The 16,336-nt window shown below is 39.8% G+C and overlaps 1 protein-coding gene across 1 annotated transcript; it reads left to right on the top strand.

Annotated features, from left to right (window-relative positions):
* Nucleotides 1–8,281: 8,281 nt before the first annotated feature.
* On the top strand, nt 8,282–16,336 carry LOC111569023 (somatostatin receptor type 5-like). Its single transcript, XM_023270955.3, has 4 exons — nt 8,282–8,561; nt 10,404–11,079; nt 13,400–13,744; nt 14,973–16,336. Exons 2-4 carry the CDS (start codon nt 10,420–10,422, stop codon nt 15,039–15,041), a joined length of 1,074 nt encoding a protein of 357 aa, XP_023126723.1. The 5' UTR covers nt 8,282–8,561; nt 10,404–10,419; the 3' UTR covers nt 15,042–16,336.

Here is a 16,336-nt window from a genome sequence, read left to right as displayed (position 1 = left end):
TACTCCATCACTCACTTGCTGCAGATTTGATCCATGATGCTAATCTCCAGTTCCACCACAGCCCAGAGGTTCTATTGGATGGAGATCTGGTGACTGTGGAGGTCATTGGAGTACAGTCAACTCATCGTCATGAAAAAGAAACCAGTTTGAGATGATCTGAGCTTTGTGACATGGAGCATTATCCTGCTGGAAGTAGCATCAGAAGATGGACTGGAGACTCATCAGACCAGGCAACATTTTTCCAATCTTCTATGGTCCAGTTTTGGTGTGAATTGTAGCCTCAGTTTCTTGATCTTAGCTGACAGGAGTGGCACCAGCGTGGTCTTCTGCTGCTGTAGAACATCTTCTTCAAGGTGTTATGGTTCAGAGGTGGTATTCTTCACTCCTTGATTGTAACCAGCAGTTATTTGAGATCCTGTAGCCCTTCTATCATCTCCAACCAGTCTGTCCATTCTCCTCTGACCTCTCACATCAACAAGGTGCTCACTGGATATTTTCTCTTTTTCAGACCATTCTCTGTAAACCCTGGAGATGGTGGTATGTGACAATCCCAGTAGATCATCAGTTTGTGAAACACTCAGACCACCCCGTTTGGCACCAACAACCATGTCCAAAGTCACTTAAATCCCCTTTTTCCCCATTCTGATACTCAGTTTGAACTTCAGCAGGTCGTCTTGACCACGTCTACATGAATAAATGCATTGAGTTGTGGCCATATAATTGGCTGATAAGCCATTTGTGTTAACAAGCAATTGAACAGGTGTACCTAATAATGTGGCCGGTGAGTATATATATAAAGCCACCACAGGCAGTAGGGACCACTGTGTCTACAAAATATACCCGGCCATGTGTTTTATATGTAATCATTTTGGATACTCTCATTTTATTTTCTTTTAAAGAAGCTGATAAATAGAACCATAAAGTTGTTTTAGCCTCAGTGATTCACTTTCACTTCAACAGATCTGCTTTCTTTTTTCTATAAACCCAATATAAAATTGCCCAAAATAAAGTGTGACTCAGTTAACATTTAACATTTTTTTCTCTCACCTGTTCCTCCTCAACGGTTATTCTGAGCTTCTTCCTCTATGTGTGCAGGCCGGGAGGTTAAACACATCCTGACGCCGTCTCTCCTGGAAAAGCCAAACGTTGCCTAAATGCTTCATGAAGCGTCTTTTCTTAGAAAATCTTCAGCCGACCAGAAACCCCTAAACTGTAATCCTGACACGTTGTAATTATGCTTGTCACATTGGTTTATTTTGATGATAAATTAGAGCCTTTCATTCTCGCCTAATTAGCTCCTCTGATCTGCAGCCCAGATGGAAAGTTCTACAGTTTATTAGCAGAAAAATAAATAAAACATTCACACTGATTCATTCACTGAAGATTTTTAAAGTCTCTCAAAGAATGGTGCTGAGTTGATGATTGATTGACCTCTATTAGTCTCCACATTAAGAGTCGATTAACAGAATTAGTTCAGGAAACCACAGAAAAGCAAGGCTCAGTGTTCACTCACATCTTTAAACCTTGTAGCTTCAGTCTGCAGCTAATTTAAGACAAGCTTTGTGCATAAATAGACAACAGACAGGAACAGTTTCTTTTTTTGATCTACTGTACTGTTTCTACTGTTATACAGAAAAAAACTCTGTGAAATGACAGATGTTTTTATAGTGTCCTTCAATATATTAACTCTAGTCGCCACCATTCATATTCTAACTCATATTTTAATGTTTAACTCTGAGAGCATCTCAGTCAACCTGATTAAATCTGAAAATGCAGCTTTTTTTGGTTTCCCCTCTTAGAATAACTTGACAAATACAATACACATTAGCAGTAACTCAACTGTTCTGCTGCTTTCACCCTTTCTTTAATGCATTTTGATGATTAGCAGCTGGACGTTTGAGCTCTGATGAACTGATTTAGAAACTGAAAAGTAATAAACGGCTGCTCAGACTGAACCTGAACACCGTGGACAAAACTGATGCATTCTGAACATAATCTTTCAAATGCATGCAGATTTACAGCATAAAATAAATTAAATCATGTCGTTTTTGTTTGTTTGAAGCTGGGATGTTTCCTCCCATGTGACCGAAGCCAACAGCTCCATCTGGAGACAAACATCCTCACAAATGTACATGACTTTCTTTATGTTCACATTTAATCATTTCTTGTCACATCTTAATGGCCAGCTGAAGCAGAAAGTAAACAGCTTTAAATAAATAATTATTTTTTCATTGATGTCTCTTGTAATTGTGGAAAAAAAAATTTTATCAACATAATGTTTTAAATAATTGTTATTATGCATGCAATATGTGTCCCACAACATGTTAGCAGAACCTTTTTAGCTGGTAGAATAAAAAGAAAACAGTGAATCACACGAAACGATGGAATTAACATCATCCAACAGTGTTCCTATAGAATGTGTAGAGCAAAGCTATGTCCTCTCTTCTATTTTTCATATTTCCATCCCATTGTCAGCCTTGATTGAATGTCTCACTCTACCTCATATTATCAGGATCAGACTAATTGTTTGGACTGTTTTCCATCAGTCAGTTTGTCCTCTTGGTCAGCAGTAACAGCAGCTAAATATCTAGCTTCTACTGCTGAGAAAAAGATCACATTAGCATGGATTAGCAACCCTGTTACTGTGATTAGAGTAGGGTTAGCAAACAACACAGAAAACATGGAATAAAAATGCTGCCATTGATGTGGAAGCTGAGCCAATCAGTACCTATTATTGATGAATATGGAGCAGAAAACTGTAAAAGAGAAGGTTGGTTTTTCAAACATTTTGAAGCCTAAATGTCCTCCAATTCTGGAATGACCCGTATACCCAAAGATCAGAGAGAATCCTCAGAACTGATGCTGGCATTGCTTGCATGTACTGCTGCTCTGTTAATGTCACTTCTCCTGATATCAGTAAACATGATTTGTAACCTAAGTCATCCGAGTCTCCAGTGTGTCTCTCTGTGTCTGCCTCGACATCGCTGAACTTCCACAACAATTTATTTCTCTCTCTCTTCCTTCCAGCCGTCTCCACAAACGTCCATGCAAACACTGTCCTGTTTGTAACCAGAGATGCAGCATCGATTCGAAAGCTCCTCTGGGTTTCCGACGCACAAGTCGCACTCCAGTTACCCTGATGGAGTCCTCTGATTGATCCCTGCCAGCTTTTTGTCATCAGTCAAACAGTGTTAGCGACCAGCGTCACTCTGATATGATCTCACAGAGGAAGCTGGATGTAGAAAAGCAGGAGGTGCATGGAAACTGACTGAAGCCATGGCGGCTCATCGGAGCTAAGGAAAGAAGTTTGGACAGTTTTGATCAGAAAAAAATGGGTTTCTTGTTTTTATTTGCAATCTTGTAGAGCAGGGAAGTCAAATTCATCTTAGTTCAGAGGCCACATTCAGCCCAATTTGATCTCAGGTGAACCAGACCAAAAATCACAGCATAATAACCGATAAATAACCATAACTCCAGATGTTTCCCTTTGAGTGCAAAAAAATGATGTTCTGAAAAAGTTCACGTTTAAGGAATTATATTTTTACGAAACATCATGAACAACCTGAAATTCGACAAGAAGTTACGAACCGACAAAAAAATGGACAAACAAGACCAAAAATGACGAAAACGTAAAACAAAATGACAAAATAAGACAAAAAACACAAATGAAAAACAAAAACATGAGACAAATGACAAGTCAGACAAAAAAAACCAAAAACCATAAAAACAAGACAAAATATTACAAAAAGGAGAGACAAAATGACAAAAAATGAGACACGAAACAAAACAAAAAAGAGGAAAAATTTTACTAAAAAGTTACAAAGCAACTGGGAATCCAGAGAGCTCCACTGGTTGAGCGAGCGACAAATGTACGCAACGGCCTGAGTTCAGTTCCAGCTCCCTGCCTTTACAGCATGTCTTCCCCTCATTCTCCTCCCTGTTTACCTGTCTGACTCTGGACCTATCAAATAAAGCCAACAATAAACAAAAAAACTTTTTAAAAAAAGCTACAAAGCAACAAAAAAATCAACTAACAAGACAAACAATGACAAAAGCAAGAAACAAAACAGCAAAAAATAGACAAACAACACAAACAAGAAAAAGAAACCCCCACAAAATGACAAAAATAAAACAAAAAACACAAGCAAGACAAAAAGGAAATGCAAAATGACAAAAGTCAGACAAAAAAACAACAAAAACAAGACAGAATATTACAAAAATAACATACAAAACGACAAAAATGAGACAAACGGCACAAAACAAAACAAAAAATTAGACAAAAAAGTTATAAAGTGGCAGAAAAAAACACAAATGACTAAAATGTTACAAAAAAGACAGAAGTGAGAAATGAAACAACCAAAAAGTAACACAAAAAACAAACGAGACAAAAAGGAAACACAAAACAACAAAAACAAGAAACAAAATGACAAAAATATGAGACAGATGACAAAAATCTGACAAAAAAACAGAAAACAATGTTATGAGTTTGTGTGGTGTCTTGCCCAATTTTGGTGGCCATATGTTTGTGAGGGGACTTTTTAATTCATGAGTGACCACAGTGAAGGAAATAATGCTTAAAACACATTGATCAGTTCACTTGAGTTTTGTGTCTTGTATTTTTGGCCATTTCAAACTTGTTTTGTGGCTTTGTGACTGCAAGTTTGTGTTGTTTTGCTGTTTTTCCATCTGTGTCTATGTGATCAGTGTTGGGACACTGGTTGATTAGGCTGAGTGGCTACAGCTGCTGCATCCGACGCACCTGCTGCAGTGATTGGTGACACTCCTTTAAAAGACACACTCTTGAGCTGTTCAGATGGGCTCCGACTTCAGAGAACTGCACATCATATTTCTCTGTTCGTTTGAGAGCGGGTGTCAAATAGCTCTTTTGTGAGAAATAAAGCCCCTTTGAATTGTGTTTACACCCTAAGCACATTTATTTCACCCTCCCCTCCTTTTGTTTGGTTTTGTTTATTATAATTTTTCCAGCCATTTTGGCTGGCTTAGTGGGTGATAGAGGCAATCTACCTCTATCACCTTTCTGAACCCATTTTGTGACCTTTTGTTTGGTTTATTTGTGTTGGGGTTCTTTGTTTTGTTACGGTTTTCCTTTTGATACTTTAATAAAGTTTGGGGTTCTGGGTATTTTCCTGGGGTCCCGCTTGGGAAACGTAACAACAACAAAAATGAGGCAAAATATTACAAAAATGAGACACAGTACAACAAAAGAACAATGGACAATCTAGTATTTTACTTTATGATCAAAACAACTTGTCATGGTCTAGAAATTATTGTAAATTTATAGTTTTACTAATTTATAATCTGCAGTTAATGTCTTCCCTGAAATGTTTACAATGTGAGGGCCGGATTGGACCCTCTGGAGGACCGTTTTTGGACCGCAGGCTGCATGTTTGACCGCTGATGTGGAGTAAAACAACTGCCTGATTGTCTTCATTTGAACTAATGGCAAACAGAGAAGTGATAAATTCATCTTTATGTCTAATTAATATAGGTCTAAATATCGTATTATATACATTTTCCAAGATACGGTTTGGTTGAAACACTCCAGCATGTATTTATTTAACAGTGTAAAACTACAGGAAATGTAGTGATTGTTATGTTTTTATACACAGATACAGTTTCACAGAGCAGTAGAATGAAACAGCAGTTTATAGGAAAGTTATCAAAATAACTCAGATCTTTTCCTGACTTACAGCTTGAACTGCAGATTTCTTAAAACAAACAGAATTTTGTGAATATTTTTGCTTCTGAATGGGGACAAATCATGTGTTTATGTAGCTGATAAACGTACATCATGATCTGATGTTTAATGAACTTTGGTTTGAGCTCATATGAAGCTCATCAGTGTGAGGAAATGAGATCACTGCAGCAAATGCAATAAGAACACACTAATGTAATATGAAATAAACAAGAACATAACCTTTAATCAGACATTAGGTTCAATGCAGATTCAGTCAAGCTGCTAAAAAGTTCACCTCCGCATCTCCAGTCCTGTAACACGATTAAAGCACTGAAATGTAATCCTGAGTGGTCTGTGCTGATTAAGATGCTGTGACAGTTTCTGATGGAACTCCGGGTTTCATCCAGAGAAGCTTCAGTTTGAATAATTCAAACGTATAAACGTGGAATCTGTACAGAGCAGCTGAACGGTCACATGTGGAGAAGAACGTTAACCATCACATGCATGAACTACTCTCAGTTTAAAGAAGCATTTATCTTTTCTGCTGCAGGTATTTATTGAATGAGAAGAATCTGACACTCAGCCAACAGCACTTCAGTAAGTCCATTAATGCTTCTGTAAAATCCTGAACTACATCCAGTGGCAGACGTAACACAAGAGCGAGGTGACTTCAGGACAAGTGAAGGAGACAGAAAATGTAAAAATCGCTGCTGGTGGTTTAACAAGAAAACTTGAATGCTTAAATTCCTGTTTTTTATGTCAATTAGAGAAAATAGTGACAGTAACAGTGTTATTGTAGCGCTGTTACAGTAGACTGCATCATCAGAGGCTGAAATAACACACATTAACACAATAAAAGGTTGAAAATGATGCAGCAAAACTCGAGAGAGCATCTTTTTCTTTCCGGGAATCCCTCTGTCTTTTTAAAATCTGCCTCCTACGTTACCCACAATGCACCTCAGCCACAGCTGGATCAGAGGTTTAGGTGTGTTACAGGTGTATTTAGGCATGTAAGCTTTATTCTTTCACAGACTTTTCTTGGAGCTACCAAAGTATAAACAACAAATTTAGTCAAATAATCAATAAAATTCAACTTTATTACAACTTAATTATTGTGCACAGAAGATATGTTCAAGTTCTGCCTGCTTCTGTGCTGTTTCCATAGATGTGTAGGACTCTACACTACTGTTCAAAAGTTTGGGGTCACCCAGACAATTCCATGTTCTCCATGAAAACTCCCACTTTTATCCATGTACTAACATAACTGCACAAGGGTTTTCTAATCATCAATGAGTCTTTCAACACCATTAGCTAACACAATGTACCATTAGAACACAGGAGTGATGGTTGCTGGAAATGTTCCTCTGTACCTCTATGGAGATATTCCATTAAAAATCAGCTGTTTCCAGCTACAATAGTCATTTACCACATGAACAATGTCTACACTGGATTTATCATTCATTTAATGTTATCTTCACTAAAAAAACTGCTTTTCTTTCAGAATTAAGGACATTTCTAAATGACCTCAAACCTTTGAAGAGTAGCGTACATGAATTAAAGTTGCGCTATATTATTTGAAGTTGAATAAAGCTGGAATAATGAAATTAGGGGTGTTTTTTTTTCAAAAAATAAAATTGACAAATGCTTGGATAAATGTTCCCAGGTGCAGCAGTGCTACTGAACACCTGCAAACTGACACTGATGTGTGAAATTTGTTTATCTCTCCTTCTGAATAAACTGCAGCTCATTCAGTCGGTTTCTCCTGTTAATCTTCTTGTGCATTTCCTGCATCACCAACAGTCTTTGTAGACCTCCTCGGTTCCCAAAGAAAATGTTTGTTTTTACAGTTTGTGAGGTTAATCCACCCACACTGGTGAAAATCCCAAGTAAATGAGCCGTATGATTATCCTGGCTTCCTGAGTGCCACCACACATCAGCAGTCCCTTCAGGGCAGGCCTCCATGCACAGATGTGCAGCCATGTTTACTCATATCCTCCCAATTCTCATGAAGCTGCTCATCCGGCCTGGTTGGAACCGGTTCAACAGAACTACAGGACGTCATCTGCTTCCCGCTGTACCTTCTGAGATGCTTTAGACTGATAGATGACACTGATGACATGATTGGGGGTATTTCTGTTGTTATTGTGTTGTTAATGCTCCACTAACCTGACAACAACATGAAACTAATGGCTCTAAAGTAGGCAGCTTTCCCAGACAATCACCATCAAATCTCTCCCTCGCTGTGCCGCCTCATCCTCCCTGCTCCGTTTTTCCATTTCACCTTCATTTCTCTGCCTGTCTCAGGTGCCCAAGGCCACCATCAAGGTGATTTATCCCCCAGAGAGGGTCTGGGCATCTCTCCATCTCTTCTCTGTTTCTATCTCTCACACAGTTGGAAAACATCATGACTTCATGATTGACTGGCTGTTAAAGTCTCTAAATGTAGGATTTGGCACCAAGGACTCCTCTTGGCTGTGAGATCATTACAGCCACCCAGGGGTGGGACTTTCACATCCAAAGGTAGGGTGACGTTTTCCACATATAAATACTGCGTCAACGGTCTGCATGAACCAGTAAGGGACTTCTCATCAGTGACGGAAGGCTGGATTTGCTTCAGAACTGAGCTGTAAGAAAATTAACGATAATATCAGTTAAAAATTAATTTTTAAAAATTCTCACTATGGAAATTTGAGCTTGCTGACATTCAGGAAAATGCCTCGGGATGAGAAGTTGAGTGTGAGGTCGTTTCAATTTCAAGAAACGGGAGAGGAGAGCAGAGAACGTGGACGTCTCCAAAAGCGCACCAGGTCCTGAGACGCGCGTCACTTCGCCGGATAGTGGAGAGGCGCGTAAGAGCGCACAGGTAGGTTCAATCCTAAGCTAGAAATGTGACGACATTTACAAGAAAACAGTGCGTTTACGAAGGGAAACTGCTAAGTTTGAAGAAAATGTGGAATGTTTCTGCTCAGAGTTTATTTTGTAGTCCGTTATTTCCGAGGATTTCCATATGTGCGTTTGGAAAAATGCGCATGAGCCTTAAAGTTATATATTAAATCAATTTTTAGTTCAAAACTCACTTAAAATGGCTCTAATTACTCATATTACACCTCATTATAGTTTAGTGGAGGCTGGTGCAGCCCTGAAGGGGGAGAGGGGGCTTCAAGTATTTGTTTTCTCAACACGATGCTGCGGGCTGCGCGTCACTCCCGTGTTTTGGAGCTCGGTTCAGTGAATCTTCACGTCACACTCTGTTTTTGTGCAACACATTTCCACAGCCTCGGGTTGCAACTGACAGTCATAAGATTATTATTATTATTTTAGGTCACCCACAAGGCACCAGGTGAGGACTTGCAATGTCATTTGTTTGCTCCAACTGGGATCCGTGCGCAACTTTGAGCTCAAAGCAGGTTTCATCCATTTAAGATGTTTCAACAAAATTAACTGCAACACCTTTTTCTGATAGATTCAAGTACAGAATGCAAACTATAAACTCTTAAATCATAAATACAGTACACAAAAATGAAGTAAAAGCTATAAATGTCCAGGCTGGATGAGCATGTCCTGATTAAAAGAAAGAGCAAATGTATACAGTTTGGATAACATTTAGTTGTGAGACTAAAGCTGACAAAGCAAATGTGCTGAATTCTACCTGTTCAGTTACATCAAAACGCAAGTTATTTGTTAAAGGAGATGAAAAGCTGTGATCAGGAGGAACTTTAGTCATGTTTAAGTCAAATATTCTGCGATCCCAAGCTGTGTAATTGGACAAACGCACAAAAGCAAAGTCACAAAAGTCTGTGCTTTGAAGCAGGAAACGCTTTTTGTACATTCCTCCCTCTTGCATTGTAATGATGGAGCATTATCCTCTCAACACAAGCTGCTCTGTAGGAATGTGCTGCCATTCTGTGTTCGTATACTCAATCTAGGGGTCAAGAATTATTTCTTACTGTGACCAAGCGTTGAGCTTCAAACGGGTGTAGCAAAATATAATTTATTTCACCTTTTCAATTCAATCCAAGAACTTTGGAAGGAGAATACCCTTGGAAAAAAATTGAGCAGGCAATTGGCAACAGTGGGAAGAAAATACAGAGCCTAGTGTTGATTTAAAATCTATTTGTATAGAGAAATACATTTACAAAACATTTGCTAAATACGTTCCACTCAAGCCCCTCTTCAGCCGAACTGAGTTTTACATTTTGTGGTCTAGATTTTAGTGATAAAGTGGACTAACCCACAACAGAAATACAGTGTTACAGTGGCACTTCAAATGGCAGAACATTCTGGAAAACAATAAAACTCTGAACCCATTTTTCTCAAAAGCTACTTCAGTTCGACTGCTCTGCTTCCAAACCCTTCAGCTGTCCCTGTTTCACTCCAGATCTCGGGTGTTTTGCCACTTTTCATTCCCTCCGTCCCTCCATTATTCACATCTAATCGAATGGCAGCGACAAAACACGAGACCTGCTCAGCTAATGTCCTCTAAAGTGCAACTTCCCATTAGGGCAACTGTTGGCCACATGCCCGGTCGAAGCAGTGGAAAGTTTCTCTCCTGGTAAATATGGGCATCTTGCATGTGTTGGTGACTGTGTACGGTGCAAACGTACACAGAATGTTAGAACACAGAGCCTATTGAGCTATGATTGTTTTTCTAGCATTGATTGCAGTGTAATAATTGTACATTTGTGTCTGTCTTTTCGGACACCAGAACACCTTCCTTCAACATGAGGGACAATTGTACACTCGAGAACGGCAGCTCCACCCAACTGTACTCCGCCTCTGACAACTCCTCCAGCACACCCACACCGATGCCCTTCAACAATGTCACTTTAATCATCTACGCCATCGTCTTCATCATGGGGTTTCTGGGTAACACGCTTGCCATCTACGTGATGATCCGCTACGCCAAGATGAAGACCGTGACCAACATATACATCCTCAATCTGGCCGTGGCAGACGAACTCTACATCCTGGGGATTCCCTTCCTTGGCACCAACAGCGTGCTTTCCTACTGGCCATATGGGGTTTTCTTCTGCAAGGTGTGCATGACTGTTGACATCATGAGCCAGTTCGCCTCCACGTTTTGCCTGACGCTGATGAGCATCGACCGCTTCCTTGCCGTGGTTTATCCCATTCGCAGCACCAAATGGAGGAAGCTGCAGGTGGCCAAGGTCTTCAGCGGCCTGGTTTGGGTTGGGTCCTTTGTGTTCGCGCTGCCAGTCACCATCTTCTCGGATGTGCAGGAGAAGTTCAACACCTGCAACTTGAGCTGGCCTGAGCCACAAGACATGTGGTCCATCGCCTTCATCCTCTACACATCCATCCTGAGCTTCTTCGGTCCGCTCGTTGTCATCTGCCTCTGCTACCTGCTCATCGTCATCAAGGTAATCAGACAGATCTTTTTTTTCCTTTGAAGTTCTGCTCTGGGCTGCACAGTGGTCGGTGGTTAGCCCTGTTGCCTTGCAGTTAGAAGATCCCCAGTTTACCTTCCTGGGATCTTTCTGCATGGAGTTTGCATAGATTGATTCATTTTGTCGTTTTTTTTATATTTAGTTAGCAATTCTTTTTGCCAACAAAGTTAGTAAGGATGAGTTTTTTTACCTGGCTGTGAAGACTTTAGTTTTTTTCTTTAACTCCTGGGTCAGTTTTGGTGTTTTTACTTGGACTGTTAAAACCTAAAGGAAGCAGATCAAACCAGGTAACAGTCAAAGAGTCCAGGTCAGAAAAGTCTCCAGAGCTCCATCAGTACCCGAGACCTCATTGGTTCTCAGTAACATTGGTTTAACTTTTACTCGATGTTTCCTGTTGGAGGCTTTTAAAGCATCCAGTTTTATCTCGTTTGTCAACACATTCGGTTTGTTAACCAGCGTCGGGTTAGAAGACTGAACGATGCATTTTATGGCCTTAAGGCGTCATAAGGTCTGGTTGCTAAGACAACACTTGTTAGAAGGTGCAGGCCTCCTCATCCTGTTTCATGGAATTATTGGCCCACTTTCTGATCTCAGTTGCCTCTTATATCCACCTCTTGTGCTTGTTGGTCTCTGATGTTATGATTTTGCCCTCATCCCAGTCCATGATGTGGTTGTTTCTCTTGCAGCGGTCTGTGAGGCTCATTTTCTGTTTTCTTGATCTGCTTTTTCTTTTAGTGCTCTTGTGAGGCGTCCTGCTGTTTCTTTCTCACACTCTGTCTGGTGTTTCTTTTTTTCTCATATGGAATGATCTTCTTGCCTATCCAATGTATGTTTTCTTCCATGATCTACACAGTATTTCTTTTATGACATTACATCTGTTTTCTGGTTCTTGTTGTTTTCCTTTGTTTATGGCCCATTTTGCATATTGACAGTGTGTAAGTGTGTTCTTGATGTGTTTTTCCTCCTCCTGTCTGTCTTTGTCTTCTGTTATGATGCTGAGTGTCCTGACTACTGCTAGCTTGTGTGCTGTGGGGTGTTCTGATGTCCAGAGGAGGTACTTGTCCGTGTCAGTGGGTTTCCTGTAAAGTGTGATTTTTATGCTGCTGTCTTGTTGGTGGTGAATGTTCATGTCCAACAAAGATGTGGTCCGGATTGTTTCTTCTTCATGTGTGAACTGTATGCTGTTCAGACAGTCAGTGAGTTCTTGTGTGTGTCCATATTGGATTTTTTACTGGATGTCATCTACGTATATTTTCCAAATTGTGGGTCTGCAGTGTGTCGATGGCTTTGTTTTGTAGGTCCTTCATGAAAAGTTGCTCATTATTGCTGATAGTGAATCTCCCACAGAGAAACATTCTTTCTGACTTTATATTTCTCTTTAAACTGAAAGTATGTGGATTTGGCAACAAACCAGAATAATGTGATGATGTCTTTAACTGTTAAGTTTGTGCATTCTTTCAGCGTCCTGTCTTTGAGTCATTCCTGTACAATGTATAATGTGACATGAACGGGGCTTATTGTGAAAAAAAAAGCCTTTAAGAAATGCTCATCATATTACCCTAAGCTTAACAGTCATTCCATATCACTGAAATCAACTCAAAATCAGTTCAAATCATCACAAAAACCTCGGTCCGGCAGCAGATGGGTCCACCCATATGACTCAGGTTCTGCTCAAGGTTTCTTCCTGTTAAATGGAGTTTTTCCTTGCTGCTGTCTCCTTAGGGCTGCTCTGGGGGTTCAGGCATATGGGTTCTGTAAAGCATCTTGAGACAATTTGAATTGTAGTTGGCGCTATATAACTTTTGTGAAAAACCCCCATTGACATCACATCGCACATTGTACAGGAACGACTCAAGAAGGACAGGATGCTGAAAAAGCCACCTGGGACTCCATCCTCCAGAGACCATCGGATGACGGGGGCGTGGACGGCCTGACAGATTCTGGAGTTTTCATGTTCTCCCTGTGGATACGTGGGTTTTCTCCAGGTTTTCCAGCTTCCTCCCACAGTCCAAAAACATGCTGAGATTAATTGATGTTTCTAAATCGTCTGTAGGTGTGAATGTGAGTGTGACTGTTTGTCTGTCTATGTAGACCTGCGATAGACTGATCACTGATATCTGACTGATATCCTTGATCCTTGATTGTTACCTGTCCAGGTGAACCTTCACTCTAAGTCAGCTGGGATAGACTCCAGCCCCCCTGTGACCCTAATGACGATTAAGCGTATAGATAATGGATGGATGGAAGTTCTGCTGTCACAGTGTCATATAACCTTCAATCATGTGACCTCCAGGTGAGGTCGGCAGGTGTACGTGCAGGCCGGACAAGGCGGCGCAGGTCGGAGCGAAAGGTGACACGCATGGTGGTGATCATCGTGCTGGTGTTTGTGCTCTGCTGGGGTCCTTTCTTTACTGCCAATATTGTCAACCTGGTTCAAGTCATCCCTGAAAGCACGACCACAGCCGTCTTCTTCTTTACCCTGGTCATCCTCACCTACGTCAACTCCTGCGCCAACCCCGTCCTCTACGGCTTCCTGTCCGACAACTTCAAGCAGAGCTTCCAGAAAGTGCTCTGCTGCCACAAACCCAACGCTGCCGTGGCGGCGGACAATACTGGAGCTAGACAGAATGCGAACAAGGTAAACCACCATCCTGTCCTCACGCAGGAATGGCAGACAGTATTCATGTTGTCTGTGTAAATCCTGCTCCTTCATTACCACATTTCACAACAGTAATACTGTACATGTGCATCCTTTGACCTGAACTCTTAAGATCATCCCACTGCAAAGTTCAGTTTCTGGCACATTGCATAGTTTCTATTTCTGGAGCTGTGAATCGGCCTGAACATTTGAATCGATCTCCAACCAGATCAATGTTTTTGCTCGATGTGGGCTCATTTTCACACCTCTATGGAAACAGCATAACCATGTCTAGAAGTACAAAGAGCTGAAACATTTCTTTTATGCAGTATAAATGAGTTATAGAACCATAAATCCTAAAAAAGCAAAAATGTAAACTGAATTTCTTTAATCAGTTATAATCAGTTGCAGAAATTCTACAAGATAAACCTAAAATCAGCCTGTACAGTATTTCTACAAGTGTAACCAGCTGTTACCGATGCTGTTACATTTTACTCCTTACTGCTGTTTCATTTGTTTCCAAACTTATCTCCTGTCTGCTTTGTGTAAACACTGCCTGCAGTTCAGCCCAGATCACCTGAAAAGTGTTTGAATTTTTGTCATGTGAACGTTGGTTGTAGCTGAGTGACTAACAGCTTCTCAGTTATGCAAAGGAGCTTAGAATTTTTTATTTTTTACAGAACTTGGTTACAGCAAACAGTTTGTTTTTGGCAATTTATTGAACGATAAATGTTGAGTGAAGTGATTTAGGTGGAATAGAACAACTACCTTCAGAACTACTTCTTGTTTTTGCAGTTTGTGTCTATGATAAATAGTGTAATTGCAGCGATTTGGCGGGTTTGGGCATGTTAATATTAAAATATACAATGACAGAGGTCTTCAAGGCTCAGATCCACCATTCTTTTTCAAAATACATAGACTTATTTATTTTAAAATACTCCACCAACTGTCTTATTCAAATGTTAAACTTGTCAAAATCCCAAATCAAGGCAGCACAGGTAAACACCTTAGCATGCGCTTTATTACTGGCTGTTGTACTAAATATGTTTACTTTATTTAGTATAGAACTGTGACTTCCAGAGATTAAGGCCACTTTATGTTCCAGATGGGAAAAAATTATGATTCCATCAGTTATAACTCTCAGCTATGACATTTTCATGTGTCTTCTATTAAAAATGAGAAGTTTTCTGTCTCTAATCTGATTTTATTTCTGTTTTTCTCTCTGCAGACTGTCAAGCTTGAAGCCATCAGCAACCCTGACAGTGAGCCTCTGAAACATGCAGCGAACGGCCAGTGACCGCCTTTAACTGCTGTTCTACCACACAGAACACAGAGGACTTTTTATTATTATTATTGTGTTTTTCTGTCTTTATTGACACAAATGACATTCATCACTGAGCTCCGCAGTTTTGTTTTTTATGTCTTTTTATCTAATTGATTGCATTGTACTAAGCTTCACTGTTTGTCATGACGTGAAATAGTCAAAAAACTGAAAAAATGCTGCCAATTCTCAGCTTTATTCACCACATTTGTTTTTGATCATAGTTCAGTAAGAGACCTTGTTTTCTGGAATGCTTTTTTGCTAATTTGCAGTAAAATGTTTAATCTCACAGCACTAGACTAGAATTAAACTCACTTTGGCTTTAATGGACAATCATGAGTGGAATCAATCTTCTCATCTGCAGCTAGAACGAAAATAAAGCTTATTTTCCAAGAAATGAACCTCATAGCAACACAGTGATTAAATAGAGCTGTGGAAGTACATTTACCATGTTGGGATTTTCACATTGGTCAGTGTTTTTTGGGGTTTTTTTTCACCAGGAATTACTTTATTACTTTATCCCAGACATTGTTCTTCCTTTAATTGTTGAATTTACAGCATTTGCTGTACTTACTGCTATAACTAGACCCTGTTGGTTGCTTTACACCCAGTAAATAGAACTGATGATCACGACTATTATATTTATTTTACTTTTGACAGGTTTTTTTGTGACACCTTGACAGTAAAGGAGCATTTTCTGACCTGCAGCTGCTGGATTATGACATTTGATGACAGCATTTTTAGAAAACACTGCATTTTTTCTCCAAGGTTGAGCCCAGAAAAGACCCTGTGAACAATATTTATGGTGACTTTGAAGATGTTTTAAGAAATAACAGGTGACAAGAGATTCATTTGTGTAAGAAATGCTGTGAATTTTGCAATATTCTGCATTTAATTCCTTACACATATGCCATAAATGCTAACACGGTCATGTTATCATGCATATCAATGAACAGTGAAACCTATTATGCATGCATAAATTCTATATGATACACTGCAGGGCTGCGTCTGCATGAAACAAAGCTCTTCTATGTGTACATCCATCCCATGAAATTTATGTTTATTGTAACTTATCAGTGTAAAGACAGTTTCTCTGTTTCAGACTGAAGCACTTTAATGTTATTTCCAGTTGAAACGAAACAACGGCAGCTTGAATATTAATGTCTCGGCACGAAGAAATTTAGTTTTCCATTTTTTGGGAAACAACAACACAAAGTAGCTTTTTCCCAACAGCGCTGCCCATTGAAGCTTATCTGGGGAAAAAAACAAAA

The sequence above is a fragment of the Amphiprion ocellaris genome, chromosome 19 (genome assembly GCF_022539595.1).
Source record: "Amphiprion ocellaris isolate individual 3 ecotype Okinawa chromosome 19, ASM2253959v1, whole genome shotgun sequence".
NCBI lineage: Eukaryota > Metazoa > Chordata > Actinopteri > Pomacentridae > Amphiprion > Amphiprion ocellaris.
This window is presented reverse-complemented; position numbering and strand designations above follow the sequence as displayed.

Coding starts and splice junctions, on each gene's coding strand:
- LOC111569023 (XM_023270955.3), top strand. CDS start 10,420: ATGAGGGACAATTGTACACTCGAGAACGGCAGCTCCACCCAACTGTAC. Junction 11,080..13,399: donor ACCTGCTCATCGTCATCAAG/GTAATCAGACAG, acceptor TGTGACCTCCAG/GTGAGGTCGGCAGGTGTACG. Junction 13,745..14,972: donor CTAGACAGAATGCGAACAAG/GTAAACCACCAT, acceptor TTCTCTCTGCAG/ACTGTCAAGCTTGAAGCCAT.